General features: G+C 44.9%; 1 protein-coding gene across 1 annotated transcript; it reads right to left on the minus strand.

Moving 5' to 3' along the window:
- Window positions 1-240: 240 nt before the first annotated feature.
- slc7a8a (solute carrier family 7 member 8a) lies at window positions 241-23615 on the minus strand. The gene is made up of 11 exons (XM_035426544.1): window positions 22041-23615; window positions 16036-16240; window positions 15105-15256; window positions 10889-11014; window positions 6823-6976; window positions 6105-6228; window positions 5464-5567; window positions 4630-4726; window positions 4177-4326; window positions 3694-3871; window positions 241-3298 (listed from the first exon to the last, which is right to left on the minus strand). The coding sequence occupies exons 1-11, from the start codon at window positions 22174-22176 to the stop codon at window positions 3162-3164; spliced, it is 1563 nt and encodes a 520-aa protein (XP_035282435.1). The 5' UTR covers window positions 22177-23615; the 3' UTR covers window positions 241-3161.
- Window positions 23616-24157: the final 542 nt, after the last annotated feature.

Genomic DNA, 24157 nt, shown 5'->3' on the forward strand with positions numbered 1-24157 from the left:
TAGCTCTCCTGTAGCTCTTCTGCTGGCCTGCTCATTACTGTGGGGCCCAAAACCTGTGTACAAATTAGGGAGAAAGATTGGGAAATATTGAAGAAATATGGCCAAGTAATTTACACAGTATGCAGTATTCAAGCTTTCGGAGGCTGGTCTGTGTTCTATGTTGTGTTAAGTGCACATAATGCAGGATTTTGTGGTGTTTCAACGCACATTTATTTTCTCCCCCTGAAGACAGAGTCTGAATCCGTTTGGTATGTAGATTTTTATTTCCTTCTTTATTTACATTCATGTGGAAACTCATACAAAATCTAAAAGAAAAGAGTACTCCTGTAGAAACAGCACGCTTAAATTTAAAGTTTTAGAGTTTGAGTGTGCGAGTGTTCTGGGCATGAATGATTAGACGATCACATTCTCACCATTTGTCAAACTAAACTCTTAGAAAAGCAAGGCAGTCACCATAGAGACAAACATTACACATATTTGAAATCTGTGACACAAAAAAAAACTGTCCTTTGGGATCACAGTCATTGTTTGACGATAAGCTTACTGTCCCAGATTTGCATGGCTCTCAAAATTTACCTTTTTTACCTGATTCACAGGTTTTTCACACATCACATGCATATGCTCTATTATCATTTGAATTCTGCTTCAGTCTTTTGAAGCAGGCAAGCAGCATTTTGATTTCTGTGTCAAGGCAAGGAATTGGTATTGTTTAGTAGACTAGTGTGGCATAGAATACTATAATACAACAAACAGGCAGTGTAGAGCAATTCTGTATGGGTACAGTGCAGAAATGATTGAAAGAGTTCTCATAGACATCAGTTCATTTCAAACTTCACTGTGTTCTATTATGAGGTCACACTGACCCTTTATGAGGTCACACAACCCATGGGGTCATCAGTCCTAATGCATAGACAGTGGAACCCTTCAGGGCTTCCCTAGCCCACCATCTCAATACTTTCCTCCAAGGTGCACAATACCAAGGAGCTGTCAGCCTATCATACATACATGGATTGACTGGGAGTTAAAATAGCTTGTACGTGCGCGTGAGTGTGTTTCACTGTCAGGTTATTTCAAAGAATGCCGGGCGGAACACGGCATTGTAGCACAGCATAATACTAGCTGTTTGTTAGCCCCATTCTATGTGTGCCATGGCTCTGTTGGACCCTATAATTACAACAAAGGCCACTCTATAGGAAGTGTAATGTAGGCCACACCATAGCAAGGGCCACACTGCTGAAACAAAATGGCGGCAGTATGAATGGGTTTGTAGGATACCGTCGAGTGTAGCTCTGCGCCTCAATTTCAGGCTGTCAGAATATGAAGGGTGTGTAAGATCTGGAGTGTAGGATGGATTAGGAGCTACTGCATAGTTGCCCGTTGGCACAGTTATTTATTTTGGGAGTGTAAATACTACCAACAATACCTCTGTGGCTAATTATAAGACAGCAGGCCTTAGGCCATTGCTAATCATTATATAACACTTAACAAGAATGTATCTAGGAATGGCATGTTCATACCTAAAAATAAAACTTCTCCATTAAGTTCAAGGAGTGAATATGTGCACAACTTCAGTACAGTACAGTCACAGTACAGTACAGACAGAAGTTCAGTATAGTACAGTACAGACAGAAACATCTACATAAACAGAGGACTCTTGGACACTCCTTCTACTCCTCTATCTAAGCTACACATACAGTTAAATATAGGTCTACTAAGCCTGTCTGTATGTCTGCAAACATTAATGTGTTCAGTCTCTGTATGGCTATCTGGCCACCTCTCTATTAATCTACCTGGATGTCAGCAATTATGGCAAGTTAGTAGAGTTCTGTCTGTTGGTCAATCAGTGGCTGTGTGTGTATCTGATTGTCTGCCTCCCTTAGCAAAGTCAGTTGCTTTTTGACTGCTTTTTGATAAAGTCTATATTTTATTATATTACTACCTGCATGTTTTTCAAACAACATGAAAAATTGTTTCTTCATAAAGCATTGGAATTATTCATCTTCCATTAGCAATAACAATAATCATAATAGCAATACCAGCAGATTATATAATAATTAAGGCATTTAAAAAGATCTGGGACTACTTCTGAACATAAAAATAATTTGACAGGCACCTAACCAAGACTCGCACCTGTGACTAAAACATATGCCTCCGTTACTGAAGGCATAAAAAGTAGACCTCTGTTTTCATGTTGGTTTTTAACACAACAAAAAAAACAGAAAACGATAGCAAAAATAATGACAACAAAAAATAAAAATAATTATTAAAATTAAAAAAATCTACTTTGGAATTGCAGTTATACATAAACACAAACAGCTCTTTGAGTGTATTTAAAAGAAATGTGAAATCTGAATTTTGCTGTCTGAAAACTGAAGAGTGAAGAATCAGAAAACTAGCTTCGCTGTAACAACAACAAAAATTACCATTGAAATGAAATTCTCAATTTGATGAGTACATTTAAAAAAAGAAGTAAAAGCAGTCACTTGATGGTTTGTGGTATTTCACAGTGCCATGCAAAAGAAGCACATGGTGCTTGTGAGATGATGTGGGTGGAGTCTTATGAGGAAGAGGCGGGGCATAACAAAAAAGAAGGCAAGGTTTTGATGATGTCACCTGATGAGGAGTGGTGTCAGTGGAACTGTCACAGTACAAAGGGAGTGCCCTGGTGGAAATTCCGGTTGGAATTTGGTGATGGAATCTAGCCAGAACCAAATTCTGCTCCAGCTGGATACCATCTGGAATTTGGTGAGGGTCTAATTGTCTGTACCAAGCAGGCCCCCCATGGTTGCTATTTCAGCCATCTTGTTCACCAGCTTGACAATCTCCAAACCAAGGCTTAAAACCAGGTTGGAACCATGCTGGAATTTCGACCATACTGTGTGTGGGGGTGAAAGATTATACCAGTCCATACATTGGAAGTGTGGCAGTGCGAAACATTTATTCTTTCCTCTCCCGATTGACTTTCTTCTTTAGCTTGGTTTGATGATGCACTTGTGATTGTTATAAATGTTGCTTAGAAAACAAGCTACTATTTTGTGTGTGTGTGTACATGTGCATGTTTGAATGTGTGTACCTCTCTTGAATTTAATTAGCATAAAGATATCGCCTAGTCAGAGTGGTTGTGTGTGTGTGTGTGTGTGTGTGTGTGCATGTGTGTGTGTTCAGCACTCTTCTGATTTTAGCGCTCCACACTCCTCCTTCCCACCATCACTCTCTTCTTTGTTGCCTGCGTCTCCACCCTCATTCTCCGCAGGATACACCACAACACAGAACTTTTGTCCCACGTACGTCATCTTATCTGCAAGAGAGTGAGAGAGAGAGCGAGAGAGAGAAAGAAAAAGAGAAATGACATGTTATGAGAGACTCAGTACAGTTCACTATCACAATGTGCATTCGCATTGTGCGTACAGAGTTAATGAGGAATCATACACACATGCTTATATAGTACACACTTGTTTACATTTGTTTAACTTACTGTCCCTATTGAAAATTTTGCAAGAAAATGACATTAAATGTATCCATTCATTTTGCACATTCGTTGTGCCTGAACAGCACACTTTGGCTTTGGGACAGGATTTAAAATAGCCTCTCCAAAGCACACTTTGGAGCCATTTGCAGAAGGCAGGCATTTACACATCTCTTATTGTGACATCATCATTGCCGACAATGAGGGCAAAGAAGCGGTTTGCATACCGACGAAGGCATTGAAGCACTGGGGCTTTTTGTCCCAGTACACGCCCAGGAAGTAGACGGGCACACCAGTGAGCATGATGGCCAGGCCGATACCGCACACCACGGGCTCCGAGTACAGCGAGAAGATGAGCAGGAAGGCCCAGAAGAGAAGGTAGATCACTGGCCACACCAGGCTGATCTGTACAGACACACACAACGCAGAATTATTACATACTCTCTCAGACACACCTGAGCACCAGCACACACACCTACACACACCTGCAGCACCACACACATTGCAGAAACGCCACACACTTGAGCTTCAGCACACACACCTGCACACACCTGCAACGCTACAGAAACGTCACCCCCAGTGCATAAATTCACTGTAACAAAGTTACAATATTTACAGTTTAACAGTATATTGTCCTATATTACATTTCCACAAGGGTAATCTTGGAGTTCTTGTACCAGTGAGTGGGCTGAATTATCCTTAGGTCTCACCTTGATTGGTCTATGCATATCAGGCTCCTTGATGCGAAGCACAATCTGCCCGGCGACAGTGACTCCATAGAAGAGGTAGTTGATGAAGCCCACGTAGTTGATGAGAGTGTACATGTCACTGGTGCACAGCATCAGAAGTGTGGACACACACTAGAGAGGACAGATAAGACAGCGTCAGGGCCTCAACACGGAGCTTGTGGAGCCCCCTACAGGACACTCTTGAAATGGAGCTAGTCTGTGCAGTCGGTCTTTCTTTCATTTTGAAATCTTTTTTTTTTTTTGTTTCTGTAGATGTCGTTGAAAGAAAGTTAGATATCAAGCTCATTTGCTCACTGAAAAGCAGGGAGAAGATCGTCTTGAAGATTTAACGAAGGGAAAGAGAAACAGAAGGAGCCGACAGAAGTGTGAGCAGAGAGGGAGAGGGAGAGGGCGACCCAACGGTATGAGACTCACTGTGAAGAGGAGAGCAGGGATGGGTGTGCAGCGTTTGACATGGATCATGGCCAGCAGGCTGGGGAGATGACCCTCTCTCGCCCCTGCAAAGAACAACCTGAGGGAGAGACAGACAGAGAGACTTTGACTTTTTATGTTCCTTTACTGAAACTCAAAAACTTTCCACAATTTCCTTCAAACCGAACCCAACCCCCCATTTACAAACCCAAAACTCCCACCCCTACCCACGCCCACCAAAAAAGAAAAAGAAAAACAATAATGGCCAACCCCCACACTCAACTGTAACATATCTCAATCTCTTCTTCATTTACCACACAAGCAGCCCCCCTGATACACCACATTCTTTTGAATGTTTCCATATCGTGCGTCACTTTGAAATACTCAAATTCTACCCAAGGGCATGCAGAGACGTAGCCCCTAAACAAAGAACAACCTGAGACAGAGAGAAAGAGAGAGAGAGAGAGAGAGAGAGAGAGAGAGAGAGAGAGAGAGAGGTATAGAGACCATCACGTCCAGTACAGTGCAGACACACTGAGTACTGTCAATGTCTCTATACTCACAGTGTGCACAGCAGGGCAACCTGCTGCACTCTGCATAAAACAAACTGGAAGTAAAACATGCATCACATTGGCTAAATGTTCTTTTCAACAGTCGGTGTCTGATAACTGATGAACATTTGGGACTGTTTGTACCCTCACTCAGGGACAGAGGAACAGATTGGGGAGACATGGACGGACTTGGGAAAAAGGTGACCGAGACCAGAGAATGGTGGCGGCTGGTTTTGGGGTGAGGTGCCGAGTGGGTTAGGGGAACCAGGGGGCTGGGCGGACTGACCGGGATGAGGTGAAGAGGGATCCGTTGACCCCTCCGAAGGTAGAAAGGGCCACAGAGATGGGCATGATCCATGCCATCACTCCCAGTAACTTCTCACCAAAAGTCTGAGGGGTGGAGAGAGAGGACGGTTAGCCGCTGGAGTCAGTGCACACTAGGTGGCGCAAGCAAGTATACACACACATATGGCATCTAAATATTCACAGACAATGAGAAGTGGTATGCAGAAAGTGAGAAGAGTAACATGAAATATGATGCTGCTATGATGGACAACAGAAAACTGAATTTATTGGACATTTATTGGACAAACCATATCCATCTCTGAGCATAGTATTCAGATTGTATCACAAGGAATGTAGACCAGACCAGAACATTGTGTAGAAAGACTGGGAGTGAGACTGTGATATATAAATAAAGTGCAGCTAATGCTTGGACGGCTCTGGAAGTTGTGCTTTGGTGAATTAAGTTTAAGAGGTTAAGCTTGTATTGTTGGTCGACAGCCAACAACAAAAAAGATTTGACTTAACGAGAGAAAAGAGTAGAAACTGGGACAGAACAAAGAGACGACTGAGCTTATTTCTTATTTGAATTGGATGCAAGAAGAGAATAGGACTGTGAGTCAGTGTGAGGTGGGGACTTCTCACCACGGCAACGGCATTAGAGGCTAGGAGCTCCTGCGGGCTCATGGCCGTGACGTAGGCGATGTTGGCGAACACATAAACAAACGTCACTAGGGGGATGGAGATGAAGATGGCGCGGGGCAGGTTCCTATTGGAGGGAAGAGAGACAGACAGATAGACAGACAGACAGAGACACAGAGAAAGAGAGAGATGAACCAATACTGATCTGTTACTCAATCTGACTCACGTGACACAAAATTTATAACTTTGAAATGGAAAATGGAAAACCGCTACGGCTACGGTATCATGACCAAATGCTAACAGATGGCAAACTGGACACGACAGTACACTGCTGAAACCTATTACATGCAGGTGTGATGGAGCAGACCTGCTGTGGCCTTCAAAGCATGGCCTTTGGCAACCACTCTGGTAGTCTAGAAGAGCTAAAGACCAAGGTCCACAACCAATGGAAGTAATTACACTCATATTGCTTCTCTAGTGGTAATTTCACAATCACATGCTACGTTCACATGCTAACTGACATCGTCAAACCCACAACTTGTCAATGTCATTGAATGGACATTGAACTAACGACTAAGTGCTAACTAAACAGCATGTCATATGTGGTGTGTTATCCATTACACACTGCCTGATGAGACAGAAAAGGAATAGATTACTAACAGGGCAGCAGGCCACAGGTGACCCTCAGCAGATCTTGTGGTTGGCTGGTTCGAGCACTCACGTGTATGGGTCGACCAGCTCCTCTGTGACATAATTCAGGAAGTTCCAGCCGCCGTAGGCAAAGGAGCCCTGCAAAAAGGCCAGGGCGATCAGGCCCACGTCATACTCCTGAAAACTCTCAAACGCGTGAGCAGGCTCCAGCCAGTGATACTCCCCTGAGAGAGAGAGAGAGAGAGAGAGAGAGAGATTGTCATTACCACAATGTTGTTTGTATTTCACTGTTGTTTGTATTCCTATTCCTGTTTGTGTGTGTATGCTTTGACAATAAGTACAAATGTATTTCATGCCAATAAAGCATTTTGAATTTGAATTTGAAATTTGAGAGAGGCCACTGTAAGACAGGAGAGGTGGAGGAAAAGACGCACTTCCTCCTAGACTGTGAGAAATATTCTGAAATCAGAAAAAAAAACACTTTAGCAAATTTTCTATATTTATAAACACATTTCCTCCTCTGTCAAATGTGGAAAAACTGCAAAGCCTTCTGGGAGAAGGGTCAACAGCCCCACTTATTACTGCAAAATATGTTTCAGCCAGTCACAACCTGAGGGACAGTGAGTAACTACCCAGCAAGAATATAACCACTGTACAGATAAGCAGTACAATATAACCAATATGTTATCTGTTAAACTTGCAAATATTATAATTACGGGTAATAACTACTTGCTTTCAATAGTTTTTTCATTCTGTTTCAAATTCTAATTTTTTATATTATGCTTTGGCATATTATTTGTATATTTTCTGTATGTATTTCATGCCAAAAAAGCTTATGGAATTGTACTGAATTGAACTGAGGGAGGGAGGGACAGAGAGAAAGGGTGCTATACAATGAGTGACGAAGATCAGGGAGAAGAAGAGATGGAGTGATAGAGAGCAAGATGAGAGAGAAAGACAGATTGAGCATCAGAGAGAGTGTGAGAGAGAAAGAAAAGGCACAAGCACAGCGTAGCATGCCGGCCCACATGGTTCCCAGTTTTCCATCTGTGCCCGGCACCGAGCCCTATCAGTAATCACTGTTTGTAACTGAGAGATGTTTCCACCACCGAGCGCCAGGACTAGCAGAGATTAGCCACTACCTGCCCTGCATTTGAGATGTTTCCACCACCGAGCGCCAGGACTAGCAGAGATTAGCCACTACCTGCCCTGCATTTGAGATGTTTCCACCACCGAGCGCCAGGACTAGCAGAGATTAGCCACTACCTGCCCTGCATTTGAGATGTTACCACCACCGAGCGCCAGGACTAGCAGAGATTAGCCACTACCTGCCCTGCATTTGAGATGTTTCCACCACCGAGCGCCAGGACTAGCAGAGATTAGCCACTACCTGCCCTGCATTTGAGATGTTTCCACCACCGACCGCCAGGACTAGCACAGTGTGGCCACTACCTGCGCTGCATTAACAGTGCGCTGACGGAGAGAGAGTAAATGGTTAAATGGAGAGCGGACCAGGGGCTGGGTGCGAACGAGGGCGCAGTGGGGTGAGGAGTAAGGCGGGGAGGCAGGTACGTACAATTAAGCGCTTTAAGCCAGTGCTCAGTCAGTTAGAACTAATGCCAGTCCCAAGGGAATCATGCAAAAAGAGCTCTCTCTCTCTCTCTCTCTCTCTCTCTGTCCCACACCCGCACCCTCCCCCCTCTTTCCTATTCTTTTTTGCCTATCCTTCTGTCTCGTTTCCACTCTCTTTGTAATCCCTTCCAGTAGCATTTGTTTATCTCATTATGGCTTGTATCCCACTAAAACTTAACATAAAACTAACTGCAAGCATTACCCTTTTTCTTCACAAACTAATTTTGGCTATTTATTCTTAGTAAATGCTGAGCTTACTCTGAAGAAAAGATGAGCCTTGATCAGTCATAGTTATGGACAAATTCTGATGAAATGCCGGCCTTTATTTTTTCTTACAAAATTCTAAATGCCCTCAACTCTTTTCTGACCCCCAGCATACTCCTCCCTCCGTCTCTCACCCTTTCCCACCCCTCTCTTTCTGTCTCTTTCTCTGTCTGCCCTCAATGTGCAATTCCCACACATGGGTGATTACACAGGCAAAGGCACTAATAAGCCCATCACAATAAATGCAGATCCCTCTGTTTTTCTTGGGCGCTCATAGTAGTGTTACGCCTGAGGCTGTCGTAGAAAAACCTGATCACCATTATTATTATTACTCATAAGTCGTTTTCATCCTTATTATTTCTAGGTCGCTGTGCTGTGATAAGCACATTGCCATGAGTGTTATGACTACACGGCCAATAGCGTATGACCTCCAGTCTGAGGTGAAATTTGCTTCCATATTGGCTGATGTCATCAGGTTTCGTATCACACCAATCCCCTTTCAACAGGAAGTGATGTCACTGGTGTGCTAGGATGTGTCCCGCTGGGCCAGTGCAGGTGGCAGTCTACCAAATGGTAGCAGAGCAGATTGGAATCTTAGGACAGTACATGCTGTTTTTAGCTCTTGAGTGTGAGTTGAGTGTGAATTGCTTCAGTATTATCAACCATGGATATGTGGATAATGTGTCAGCTTTTAAGTTTAAAATACAATTTTTATTGGAGTCTGAGGTTAAAGAAACTGAATTAATTGTTATGTACTGAAGAAACTGCTTAGTTTGCAAAATGCGCAACTGTCTGCACTGAACATGCATGTTAAAGCTGAGCACCACCCTTTTCATGAATACATGCAGAGGTGGAAAATCCAGCAGGCAGAAAGTCCTGCCATGTGTTTCTTCCACCCATGAACTGAAGCCAGCTGATTTCACTGAACAGTTTTATCTCCTGGCTGAAGAATTGTGCCAATGAGTAAATGGTGATTGGAAAAAAAATACTGGCGAGGACTTTTACTTTGCATCGCTGAGCATGTTAGGACTTACTACATCTAAAAAAGTACAGCAGACAGGTAATTTGTGAGAGGGTACAAAAATGGCCAAAGGCATAGGTGTGCCTGCACGTGTGCGCACACACACACACACACACACGCACACGCACAGACACACATACGCGTGTATGTAGATCAGAGGGGTGTATACAATTATAGGGTTAGCAAGCTATCTTAAGCTTTAACCCTGGGTTTTCCATATCAAGGAACTGAATAACTTAAAATCCAGGTATATCGCCATGGTAAATCATGCCGCATGGCTAACCTGGTCCAGGGCTGGTTATGTTCAGGCTATCAGACTGAATCATATAAAAACACTGTCCTTTGACCAATCAACTCTTTGGGAAAAGGCGTTTCCATTCCTGGAGAGCTCGGGGGTGTTCTCAAGACTGAATTACTCCGCTGGCTTTCTTCGAGGATAAACTATACGGAAGATATAAATTCTCTACAGAGGGAACCAGACGCATCCATATCTATTTCCCTTAATTATGGACCTGAGTCCCATAATTCCCTAAAGTTCATGAATAAACTTTGGTGTGATTGCTTCAGGCAATATTTTAAATTTATAACTTTTAAGGTTTAGGAACTCTAGAATAAGCATTTGTCACATTATAAATAAACTGTAGAACAATTAGTAAGAGTGTAGGTTTATTCGTTATGAGTGGTAAGGTAGCCTAAATATCAAACACTAATATTAAAAAAAGGTATTAACTAAGAAATTTACACTATTAGGATTTTTTTGCCAACCCTCGTCCCTGGCTTTGCAGGTGGAAACGGTGTTTCTTTTTGACATTGTGATTATTTTATGTTCTTTGTATCCCTCTGTTATATCCGTCCATATCTGTCTTTTTTCCTCAGGTGAGAAACATGCAGCTGGAGTACGGTCCACTTTTAAGGAGACGCGCACAAAGCTTGGTTAACAAAGCCCGTGTTCACTTAGCAAGCTGATAACCTCCAGCCTGATACCGGTTAAGCCAGATTGTGGTTTTAGGTTTTGCCAAGCCAGCAAGCACAAGAGAAACCCTGGGCAATGTTAAGCTTCTTTTGTAGCACACCCTTCAGACTGGCACAAATAAAACCAGATACAGACAGACAAGACAAACAGAAAAACATAGAGAGCTGGGTTATAAGGGCACACGCCGACGTCAGACAGACGAGGGCTCGGGTCTGACCGACACACAGACAGGCGATGAACACTCACCCTTGCAGATCTGTACTATGCCCATGATGATGATCAACGCCAAGGCCAGCAGCTTCCCTGCTGTGAACACGTCCTGCACGCGAGTGGCCCAACGCACACTGGAGCAGTTCACCCAGGTCAGGAGCACTGAGGGAGAACACAAATATACAGTATACACCAACTGGAGAACTGTTCCCAGATCAGTAGAATTGAGAGAGGAATAGTATATAAGGTATATACATACTAACAGGAGAACTGTTCCCAGGTCAGTAGAATTGACAGAGGGATAGCATATACAGTATATACGCACTAACGGGAGAACTGTTCTCAGGTCAGTAGAAATGAAAGAGAGAGAGATATCATACAGTATATATTTTCACTAACTGGAGAACCGTTCCCAGGTCAGTGTCTAAGAGAAGGATAGAGTGCACAGTACAGTGCACACATGGACAGCATTGAGACTGGATAAATAACATATACACACTGGTCACACATATTAACAGTGCGTTAACACTTCACAGAGAGAGGGTTTACGCAGCATGTGTTCACTGACTGACAGGGCAGAGGGAGGAGAGAGAGGGAGGGCGCACGCACGGGCGATTTAATGGCTCTCATGTAACACATGAAGGAGGGCCCTGTCACTAAAACCAAATGTCAAACCCTTTGGCCTTTCTGCTGCATCCTCTCTCTGAGCTTTCCTCCTGTTTACGGCCCTGGGGCGCAGAACTCGCCGACCGGCCCCGGAACCCAACAGTGGGCTGCCTGTCCCCGTTTTACCTTCACCAATGCCGTTCATTCAGCAGAGTCACATGAGCCCCCCCGCAATCCCAAAAAGCGCCCCCGCGCCCGGCTCGGCGGCCGCTGTCCGCCAGGCCGCTCCGGGACAACGTCACTCCCTCGTCTGCTATTGAGCTAGGCCTCTGGCTCGCTCAGTCAGCCGGTCACTCGATCGCTCGGCCCACGCGCTCCCTCGCTCACCCGAATCGCTCCTCCGCTCAATCATTTATGCACTCATTCACTCACTGACTGTCCTGCTGTTGCATAGGGCAGGGCTGAGAAACCTGACAATCTGTCTGTATCTCTTTGTCTGTCTCTCTCCCTCTCTCTCTCCTTCTCTCTTTCAGTAAAGTCATTCCCACATAAAAGTTTAAAAGGCTGGGTAATGAGACGCTGTACAGGTGGCCATTCGGGGTTCTCAGGTAGCGGGTTTGGCAGGGAGACGCTCTCGGGCAGAACGCAAGGAGCACAAAAGCCCTGTCAGGAAGCCAACAGCGCAGCTCTTCCCAGGAGCTCTGGGGCCTGCTTGCAGCTGTCCTGAAAGAGCTAAAAGGGACCGGGCTGAGATGGGCATCGCGGTGTTCCCTTCTATACCACGGCAAACAACAGCTGCAGCCGCAACAGCTAGGGCTACACGCGGTGTAGAATTACAGAACACGCGTGACGTCATGAATAAACAGACTATAAATAGTAATACATTTTGTAAAGTGACACTATTATATATATCTGCTAGTTCTGCTAACAGATATATAATAGTGTCACTTTACACTATTACACTATACCACGTCTATATTTCTCTATGTGCAAACAGACTGCGAAATGCAGTATGAACACCATGTACAGTATATATACCTCTGTGCGTAATGAGGACATTCTATATGGAAACAGACGCAGGTGTTATGTAAACAGATTAAGTATAGCATTCTACATGTAAAAAGAGTGCATAGCTTTATGGATGTACACCACTTTGGCTTTGTATAAAGAATGTATTAGCTGTACTGCGTCCTAAATCATAGTGTGTGGGTGAGCGATGTCATCCAGAACGTAGGCAGCTTTCCAGCACTATAGATCAGTATGACGCTTCAGGACAGATGCATGTGTCAAAGGGAGCCTCCTGTTTTGAAAGCGAACCGTCAAAAACAAGGCCAATAAAGTAACACTGTCCTGAAATAAATGTTTTTTTGTGGGTACAGGAACGTGTCCCACTTAGGCTCTAAAGCAGAGCTGGGTGGAGGGACACACACATACACACGCAGGCGTGCACACACACACACACACGCACACGAACACACGCACGCACGCAGCTGCACATGCACGCACACACACAAACAACGCATACACACACAAATGTGCACGTGCACGCGCCGCACACACATAGACACATGCTCACTCCCACACACTCACAAATTCTTCTCTTCCTCTAGCTCACAAACAGACCGTCACTCCAAAACGCACACTCTCTTTCAGAAATGTTTTTCTCTCTCTCTCTCTCTGCGTGTTCCTCTGTGGCTGTCTTTCACATACACACAGACTTCTTCGTCTCTGCTTCAGATTTTCTCACCGGCTAGACAGAAGGTGAGAGTTCCCGGGATCACACCGTTTACGCGGTGGGAGGGAAAACAGATGGAGGGGTCGGCAGGATGCTCCCCTTTTTGACTTCTCGGAATATGTTGCAAAAGATGGTTATATAACCCTTACGCCGAAAACACACACCCCTCTCACTTCCCAGAGGAGCGCCCTGAGAGCGACGCCCGACCTACCAGGAATGTTTTGGGACACTGGGAAGAGGGACTGGAAAGAGGGAGAAAAGCTGAAGAAACATGAATGAAATGAGAGAACAAAAGCAGACAGCTACTGTACAACCCCGCTCACAGACACACAAATGCGCGCGCGTGCTCGTACACACACATACACACACACACTGACACAGACACATGCACACACACACAAGTACACGCACGCACTCGCACACACACAGGCACACATGCATGTACACACGCGCACACACACACACACACACACACACAGACATAAACACTCACACACACTCGCACACACACGCACGTGCAAACACGCACACACACAGACATCCACACACGCACACACTCACACGAGCACACACACACACACACACACTCACACACATACACACACACCGTCCAAACTCATTCCGTGTGTCCTCCAGTAACCTTTCCCCCAGTTTCTTTTGAAGAACAAAAACACATCCCAAAAAAACTGCAGTTCAGCCGTTTTCTCCAAAGCTGCCTGCCAACATCTGCCCAATTAAGAACAAGGAAGTGCAGCAGTGGCAAAAATACTACTGCCTGAGCCAATCAAATAAAAGTGTTCAATTAAAAGAACTCCTTCTTCAATACCAATAGTCTGTGTTTTGGAGGTGTGCTGTTATGCAGAATGCAGTGTGTCACTCATCTTCAAATTCTCAGGATGGCTCGTCACATTCTGTCAACCCGTCTTAACAGTGAAAAGAAAAATACCTGGAATGTTGCCTCACCCTTTCGGGGAGCAGTGAAGTATCACAGTCTATTCCTTTTAGCCTTTCCAGTGACTGAGGTCCAGGGAACCATAAAATGCAGACCAATAATTTGTCAATCATGGTGCGAATCTCTAATGACCAGACTGGATGATTAAAATAGTGGTGATAGAGTGCTTTGGTTTAAGAATGCAATGTGTCAGGTGAAACTCGGTCACGTGATCCAACGCCGCATTCACGTTCCTGGTGAACTTAGCCCCTCATTGGCCAGAATCCAAACTGTGTGAACACGCCCCAGCCGACAACAAGAGATCGAGTGACAGTGCCACCGTCACGTTGAAAGTGTACACCCGAAGAAAGAAGGGAAGGAATAATCAATAAACTAAGAGTGGGTTTAAAAAATACAAAATCTGACAGAAGCATGGACAAACAGAGTCGGGAGTGAAAGCTGGCACAGAGGAGGGCCGCATTTGGCCTGGCAGAACACGGGATTCACGACTCCTTCTCTCTCCATCTCTCTCCCCTTCTGCGTCTGCCTCCCGGCTGTGATATTTCTGCGGCACGTGTGAAGTTTGTAGAGGCCCCACTCCTCTCTCTCAACTCCTTACATTTGTGTTCACACACACATAACGGGTGTCTCTCATACTGTGAAGGGAGCAAAGAAGGGTGCCTCAGTGCAGAACGTATTAAACTGGGCTTACTTCAATGCAGTTCAAGGCACGAGAGTGAACTGCACTGAAGTAAGCCCAGTTTAATACTTTCTGCACTGAGGCACCCTTCTTTGCTCCCTTCGAGTTATCTCTGCCCTCTTGTTCAATGAGCACCTTGTTGGTTTTTCCTGATCTCCGGAGCTTGTAGATATTTCTATATTTGAGCACCCAGTGATTGTTCTGTTTGTCTCTCGTACTGTATTCTCCCTCTCTCTCCCCCCCCGGCTCTATGCCCTGCCACCCTCCCTAGGACACTCACGTAGGCACACAGCTGCCATCAGGCGGAGTCCGTTCTCTGGGGGAAAGCAGGTGGGAAATAGGGGCTGCAGGATGTAGTTGGCGAAGGTGAGGGCGATCACAGCCTGATTGGTTGGGTAGATCACTAGCACCGCAATCCAGAGTCGCAGGAACCTGCGAAAATGGGGAGGAGTTAGTGACTATAGATACAGAGAGAAGGGGAGGGGCTGGTGGCCATAGGAACAGTAAGAGTAGAAGGGCTTATTAAGCATAGACACAAAGGAGTAACGACCGTAGATACAGAGAAAAAGGGATGGGTTTGTGGCTACAGATACACAGATTAGAATGGCTTATTAACCATAGAGACAGAGCGGACAGTAGGCATCAATTGTAAAGCGCTTTGGATAAAAGCGCTATATAAATGCAGTCCATTATATAAATGCAGTCCATTTACAGTAGGTAAGGAAATGGTGAGAGTAGAAGGCCTTACTAACCATAGACACGAAGACTGAGAAGGACCAGTGACCATAGATACAGAGAGAAAGGGTTGGGTTTGTTAGATTCGAGCCTCAATACTGGTAAGAACACACAGCGCCACAGCTGCACACAAGCTTTGATATGGGAGATAGTGTAGTATCATCAGGGCTTGTAATTTAGAGAGTGAAGATTGGGACACTGCCATTGCACCACTGAGCACAGAATTGCTTCAGTAAATATCAGTAAATATCCAGCTGTAAAAAAGCTTTTATCTCTGCAAATCGCTCTGGTGTCAGCTAAATGACTAAATGCTATATTTCAGCCATGAGTGGGTACAAAGACCATAGTTCAAACTGTCTATTACTTAGGCAGTGTCATTCACATTAAAGTACTCCATGGCAGGAGAAGCTTCATGAACCTCACAATGACTGGGGCAACACTGGGGCTGTCAATTACAGTCTGTTTTTGTCTCTCACCCCGCCAGTCCTCCGAAGATGTCATTGACGTAGGCGTAGTCACCCCCGGATTTGGGGATGGTGACCCCCAGCTCGGCGTAGCATAGCGCCCCGATGGCTGTGATGATCCCGGTGACAATCCAGACGATCAGGGCCAGCCCGACCGAACTGGCATTCTCCAACACCCCCTTAGGGCTCACGAAGATCCCTGACCCGATGATGTTACCTGGGAGACAGAGGAAACAGGTGAGGGGTGGGGGGCTCATTAATAATTAATAAAAATTAAATAATAATAATTATACATTACGTATTAATGGCAGTAATAAAAAATAAGTCATATAAGAGAATGTGAGCCTTCGGAGCAATTAATTTGTAGAAATTGTGCTTATTTACTGATTATAACAACAAAGAAAAAAGAAAAAAAACGGTGGTCCTTATTACTGCTGTCCTTATTAATCTGTATTTAATAATTCATTGAATACACTCATTGCCATAATGAAATGGCATAGCCTACATTAGATGAGTGTAGCTGACACAATGACAGGAAGGGGAAGAAGGAAAATTAATCTCTAGAAAATACACGGGGGAATGGGGGATAGACTGGGGGGGGGGGGGGGGGGGTGGGTATTAATTTGAACAAAGCATTCACGCTCTCCTTGGCCATCGGACAGACAGGCAGTTTGGAGAGGGTCCCCTAGGAGGCACGGTTTTTTTTGGGGGGGGGGGGTGAGGGGCGCACTGAAGCGAGACGGCCGTGTCATCGTTTCCACGTGAGGAGAGCCGCCCGTGCGCGCGGGTTCACAAGCGCCGCCGCCAGGGATCTGAGGAGCCCGCGGTCGAAGGTGACGCGTCAGCTTTTACGGATCCACAAATACGCCGTGACAGATATAACAACTCAAAGGTCAGGGGTCGTAGTTCCTGCCCGCCGAGCCGAGCACGTGCGGTTAGGAAGGTCTGCGGTTTTGACCGAGCGAGGCACGATCGCTGCACATGCGCTCTCCAGCGTGTACGCACATGTGCAGGCGCAGGGCCTTCCAACTGCATACAGTCAGTCCAGTCGTTCCCACTACAGTAAAATGCTCCATAAGTACACCAGCTTCACTTGCCCCCTTTTGTATTGCGAAAAACTTTCTAGACCAATTGTGGTGATCCCAGTTCATGAACTGTTCAACGGCCTTCTGGAAGGCATACTCGCTGTGCCAATCAGCAACACAGCGGCTGTGTGTGAGAATTTTAGCGCGACCGTCACAACTGGAGAGGGCAACCAAATGCAAGGAATCCCATTGAGTTTCCTTTAATTTTATGATGCTATCATTTTAGCCTTGATTTAGCTCTTTCAATAACTGCTGTGCATTTGTCACGAGTGTGCAGAGACTGGTTAGACTGTGCCACGTGCGATGAGCTGTCACACGCTTAATTACCACCTGCAACACAGAGCGCCCGGCACTAACAAGCAACGATAACTGCCCTCATGAGCATACCCGAGCCACAAGCCGATCTGCCAAACCCTGAACCTTGGTCAGTTTCACCAACACAGGCTGTCGAGGGACCGCCTATAGCGGGGATGCACGACGAGGACCGATCCGTTTCTGGATTTTGCCCCAACTTCTGCTCTTAATGATCTAATTAGCTCAGTCGTGTCTTGACCTGACATTCGTATAAGCACCAGCTGCAGCCGCAGACTGCAACTGAATCCTAAAGAGGAGTGAACCAGCATGGTTTATAGAGCTGTCCAAAAAGTCAGTTGGAACTAAAACCAAACTGGCATGCAGAGTTGTATACCTCTGGCCTACGGCTAATCTGACGAGACAGCAAGGCGCACCTGCTTATTGAAGAGTAGCCTGGTAAATAGTTTATTGGAGGAGTAAAACACAAATTAAACGTGAGTACAACACCAAACCATGCATGCCCGGCAGAGGGGAAATACAAGGACATGGCAGCATGAATAAGCATTTTTATTCGTTCATTTGACAGAGACAATGCGCATTAATAATATTTCTGTAGATGTGCCAGGGTTAGCCAAGTCCCTGAAATGAATGTACTTGGACTGTAGGAGGTATCCAGAGTGCCCGGAGGAAACCAACACAAACACGGGAAGAAAATACAAGCTCCGCACAGAGACCCACCAGGGCAGCTGGGACTCGAAGCCAGGACCTCGTTCGTGCCAGGCAAAAGTGCAAACCATCATCCATTTAATGTTCCATCGAGGACCATGTTGTAAACACTTTGTGTTGAACACTTTAACATGCTATCCTCTGGGCTGTAAAATATGTACATATTTTAAGCCAAAAAATCTAATCAATCAATCAATCACTGTCCATGTCCATGTCTATATCTATATCTATATATATATTTGAAATATAATGCGTTCTCAGATTTGTGGGCAGCATTATACGTTCTCCGAGGGCAACATTGGAGTCCAATGCATTCCTTACACAATAGGCCTGTGGCTCACAAATTGCCGCAGAATAAAAAAACGTTATCAGCTTCTGCTAGTCACAACTCAGCGATTCAGCACAGCAGCTGCAATCGTGTAGCTGGTCAGGTCAGCTCACAGCGTGTCCACAGCGCCTACCATGCGCGAGTAGCCGATAGCGTGACTGTGACAGTGGGACAGAAAGGCCGTTCGCACTGCACCCGAGCTGCACAAAGTGCTGACACAGACGCAGCACCTGTTTCCTGCGAGCGCGTCACCCGTTTCCCGTTTTTTTAGCAGGCAGGACAAAAACAGGCCGGCGTTCTTGCCCCACAAATTCCGCTATGTCTGACTTTTCGGCCTCGAAGCTACAGGGCGGGGAGTAAGAGAGCTGTTTGGGAGTTTTAAAAAAAAGTAATCTTCCTCCATCAAGACCACCAGCGACCAAGTAACAGAGTGAACCGCGGTGTCAATCATGTAACGTTAAGGACATTAAACCCCAGGGGATAAACTGCTGTCGGAAAAGCCTTGGTGCATTCTGGGATAGCTTATCATTAAACATATTTATCACTTGAACATCATAATCTCCTCTTTTTTATCTTGTTCCTGCCTGCCCACGCTCTCCCTCCCTCACCCCTCCACCTCCCTAACCCCCCCCCCCCCACCCCCACTCTTTCTGTATACTTGAAAGTGATGGAGGTCTTTGAAGTTCTCCAGCAGAGGCCCAGACCATCAGTGCTGGTGATCTGAACCCTGTTCCTTCATTAAGTATGACTTTTGTACCTTTCAGAAATATGCCAACTGGTATACGGGTCAAAGTTCAAAGAACAACTTGATGCAATCTGAACCTAATAAAAATCTAGGTTATACCCACCTGGTTTTCTCTACCAGTCTCAAAGCCCCTTATCTCTTGTCTCTCATACTTTACTCTCTCTCTCTCTCTCTCAATGACTAACTACTGATAACTAATAACTATGGTACGATTGGTACCATAATAGTAATGGCATTTTGTTATTAGGAGCAACTCAGAGGCCATTTCCCATCACGATATGACGCATGGCCACATATTTGGCTCCTAGTGCAGCTCTGGGCCCTTCAAGAATGTTTTGTATACTTTCATCAGCATCATATTTGGGAAATGCTGGATACCAGTGGTTACATTTTCAAAGAGCTTCTCCCTTGCATTGGAGTATTTATTACAATGTTACAGAAGGTTAAGTCTCTGTGCCAACCTCTCTCTCACAATGAGTCTGTTCTCCCGGGTCATCCAGGTCTACCTATACCAGCTTTGATGGTTCATCCCTGCTACCTGTAGCAGTACCCACACCTGGGGAAAAACACTTTTTCACTCTCATGACTAGACTGCGAGCTGTGTGTCAAGGCAGTGGGAAGGCTGGTGCCTGGATTGTGAGAGATTTTTTTTAATTTGCTCTGTCAAAAGTACTTAACCTTGGGTTAGAATCAGAGACAGATCATCTTGTTCTGTAACCCTTCTGAGCAAATGTGTGTGGACGAATCAGGTTAAACTATGTACCTTGACTATGGTGGGAACTGCATGTGATGGCTAATCAGCAAGAATACTCGTTTCCATGCATAAGGACAATAAAAGATAACATCAAATCTAAATGTTGTGTCCTTAAGCTCCTATGCTTCCATATTACTGGCCATGCCTATAGTTCACTGTGCCCTTCTTATAGCTAACTGTGCATCTTCAAAACTAAATGTGCACCTGCAAAGATAACTGTGCATCCCTACGTCTTACTGCTCATTTCTAATGCTGCACTGCACAGCTGCACAGACTGCGGCCATTCTGCAGGTCCGGTAGCATTAGTGGGATTAACATTTCGCTTGCAGTTAAGCATAAATCCTCCTGAGCATGTCAGGCTGGGAACCTGCGCAAAAAGGCAGCAGCCCAGAGCACGCGAGCCTGACAGCAGCACTTCATTACAGCCTCATGATTTTAATAACCGCCAAGGACCGGGAAGAATGCGCATAAGCCCAAAATTACGTCCACTCCAGAGCACAGAGCGCTTTGATTTGGGTGATTAAGGATCCCTTGACCAATCTCTTTCGCTCCCCTAAAAAAAGTCTGCCAGTGCCCCCGCAAATAACGCTCCAAATCTACTGATGTTCCAAGACCCGCTAATGCCTTTCCCAAGACTACTATCTGAGGGGGGGGCCCACGACGATTACTGTGACCGTGGATTTGACGGACGAGAGGAAGAAGAGCGGCAATCTGTGGATGAAGCTGATGAATGAAGAGACAGGCTGGTTCCATGTGGCCAAAAAGCTCACGATGAGATTCTTGTTTTAGTTCATTTAATTTTCTGGAGGGGATGATAGGGAAGGGGGGGGGGGGGCGGAACAGACATTGCCATTGGCGCTTGCTCCTGATTGGTCCACATATGGCTCAATATGGCGCGCAGCAGGGCAAAGGGTGGCTGGCGAGAGAGACGGCACAATAAATCTCAGTTGACTGATAAGACGATTCACGTGAAAAGGACTGACTGGACGTGAGAAGGAATGAAACCTTGACCCGGCACACCGAGTGCTAAAAGCAACGGCAGCCGTGGAGAACGGGCAGCAAATAGATATGTCAGAACATGGGAAACAGACAGAAAGCGAAAAGGGCTCAGTGATATAGGTATTATACTACACACTGTGCAGTCAAATAGCAGACACTGGCACCCAGTGGATACAGGCGCACAGCAGACAAAGACAGGACACAGGCAGAGTTAACATCTGCAATGCATAATGCATACAGACAAAGAAAAGGTACAGGCACGGAGTATGATCAGTGTTGCTGCAAGATGCTTTGAATGAGCAACAGGGCCTGAACCTCCTGCAGCTAGTAACAGGGCAGTGTACTGTACATTATGGAAGGATTTAGGTCTTCAGGAAAAGCAGACTGAAGATCATTTGCTAGAATTTGTTCACCATGTGAGGACAGATTTTTTAATGCACATTCACCCTACGTGCATAACTGCAAAGCACTATTTCACATTTTAGATATTCACTATTCAGTAATGCACACATGCAGCCCCTAGACTTTCAATGAGGTTTCAAGGAGTACCCCAAAAAAATAACCTGTGAAACTCTCTCTAAAATTCTATGGTTTACACACACTGCGCTGTTTACTCGGCATGACTTAAAGCAGTGATAACAAACCTTGTTCCTGGAGATCCACCATCCTGCAGGTTTTCATTCCAACCCTAACAAAGCTCATCTCATTCAACAGCAAGAGATCTTGTTGAGCTGCTAATTAGCAGTCAGGTGTGCCAATTTAGGGTTGAAATGAAGATATAGATGATGGTAGATCTGGTTACCACTGGCTTTAAGTTTCATTTAGTTGTTGTCTTCTTCAATAAAACCTTTCAAGGAACATTTTCAAACTACCCCATAGACCCCACGGTCGATGCGCCCATGAAAGGAATGATTTCACTCAATATTTTAGTTCCGCCTCTCAATTACAACGGCTCTTCTGATTGGAGCGTGCACTTCATCGTGAATTCGGGCATCATGTTGGCGTTATCTCAAATTATAGGAAAGTAAAGCGCAGAGCCTTCATAATAAATCCGTTCAACCGTGTTCTCAACAAAAGGAGACTTACCCACAATGATCCCGCAGGCGCTAACGAGGCCGATCTCTTTCTTCAGAGCCACTCCAGAGTCCTTTCCCGTGTCTGAAGAGGAATCCCCGGCTGGCGTGGATGCCGCGTTCCCTCGCTGTCTTGGACCGTCGGTCATTTTAGTTATAGTGTTCTACGATCCGTTAGAAAATATCTGACCGTACGCCTGAATATGTTTCAGTGTTGTGGCTTTATAAAACCTTTGGTCAGTATTTTTTTCTCGCGCACGATTATTATTATTTAAAAAAGAATTTTGGTCCTCAGTTCTCTACAGAATAATGAGAAGTCTTTACAAGTTGAAGATCTCACGGTGTCTGTATGAGAGGCAGTAAACAGTGTTTTTGTGTATTTTATACTGTACTAAATACTGTAACCAACTTCCACCCCATTTATACTACCAAATTAAAAACGATGAATAGGCTATACTTTTACAAACGGTAGCCTATCTTTCTTTGATATAGAAAAACGCTGGCTTTGCGCTTGTTAACACAAATCTCGTGTAAATCTCAGGATGAAATGTGTTATTTTCAGAAGGCACAACTGAAACTACACTTAGCCTACAGTGTGAGTTTATTTCACTGGTTAAAATACTTTCGACTACTTACACGACGAGAGGAAAACTTGCCCTGTGTATTTTACCCAGTTGCCTACAAATAACGATATTGTAGCGATACTACGATATTTATAGACTCCCAGTATTAATTGATTTACAGTTACTTATTGCGCTCACATGCGGACCTTCCCTGAGATGGCCAGCGATATATTGCACTAAAGTGACAGCATATATGCTTTTCTCCGCGCAAAAATGTAAGATAATTAGGCTATATCTACACAAATAGTTGCTCGTCAATACGAAATATTAAAAGCAGGCCTAATTTAAAATAAAATACTAAAACCAGAAAGTGACCAGCTTTCTAGTTTTATAGCCTGGTATAATTTTAAGACTTAGCCTATATTCATTAAACGTGTTTGTTTATTGTTTAAATTACGTAATTTTTTTTCAGTGATAGTAGCTAAGTTATGTAGCTACACTCTTCATTCGAAGTTACATACGAATTTGAATCGCTGCTAAACTGTAGGATATTTCAGATACGACTGTAGCTACGATATATTTACAACTACTTTAGATTTTATGGTATGAGATTTTAATTTTTGGTTGCTGTCCTTGTCAGTTTAACCTGCATTCATCCAACGCAACTAAACAAATGCATGATATGCCTGTATCACTCTGACATTTCTGACAATATGCTGGCTCAAGTGAAAATCACCCGCAATTTCGGATCCAGTATTCCACTGACGGTTGTGTTTCTGTTTAGCTTTTTTTCTTTACAAGTCCTCAGTTCTGACCACCTTTAGCGCTTCCTTGTTTCAGGTAGGCTATGTGAAGAAGTGCACCAGCATCATATCACCCAGGACGGTGTAGAGCGATCCAATACTTAACCGTATCCAGTGTTTTTCTGGTGTGAACGAACGCAAAAAAATGTAATGAAATGTATCCGTCCGACTTCAAGCCCGAGAATAAAGTATTTAACCTGAACGATTATTCTCTCCCCTCATATTGGTACATTAGCGCCTCCCCTTTCTGTCACGACCTCTCCCTCTCAAGACAGGCTTGTTTTTCCACACTCTTCCCACCCACCTCCACCACCTCCCCTCTCCAGCCCCTCCTTCCACTTCCCAACGATCGTTCAATAGTGACTCCCATCAATTACATTTTTTTATTGTTCTCCCCATCACCTCTTCCCTCACTTTATTTCTCTATCACATGTTTAGCTTGTTTAGAAGAGTTCTCTTTCTTTGTTCTTTCCAGCTTTAAGACCTCCCCCCACCTTTGTAGGTGGATCTGGTCAGGGCGGGGAGCCGTGGCGTGCTGTGACATAACGGTGAAAATCCAGTCAATAACACAGTGACCTTGTTGCATCCGTGCTGCATGGTGTGAATGCAGATTTGAGCCCATGGGGATGTTCCTAGCAATATGCCGTAACATTTAGTACGCCCGTCCGGGTGTTGGATAATGGGTCCGGAACTGCAGCAGGTGGTGTGATGCATTGTATTTTCTTTTGTTGTATTTGCGTCATGTTTGCCTAAGCAGCTCACTC

The sequence above is a fragment of the Anguilla anguilla genome, chromosome 7 (genome assembly GCF_013347855.1).
Source record: "Anguilla anguilla isolate fAngAng1 chromosome 7, fAngAng1.pri, whole genome shotgun sequence".
Classification (NCBI taxonomy): domain Eukaryota; kingdom Metazoa; phylum Chordata; class Actinopteri; order Anguilliformes; family Anguillidae; genus Anguilla; species Anguilla anguilla.

Bases quoted from the DNA above. Each gene is read 5' to 3' on its own strand.
- slc7a8a (XM_035426544.1), bottom strand. From the start codon at position 22,176: ATGACCGACGGTCCAAGACAGCGAGGGAACGCGGCATCCACGCCAGCC. The intron at 5,568-6,104 runs GTGAGAAGTCCC...TCCACCCCTCAG, and splicing joins CCTCTAATGCCGTTGCCGTG to ACTTTTGGTGAGAAGTTACT. The intron at 4,727-5,463 runs GTCAGTCCGCCC...TCTCTCCCTCAG, and splicing joins TCCCTCTTCACCTCATCCCG to GTTGTTCTTTGCAGGGGCGA.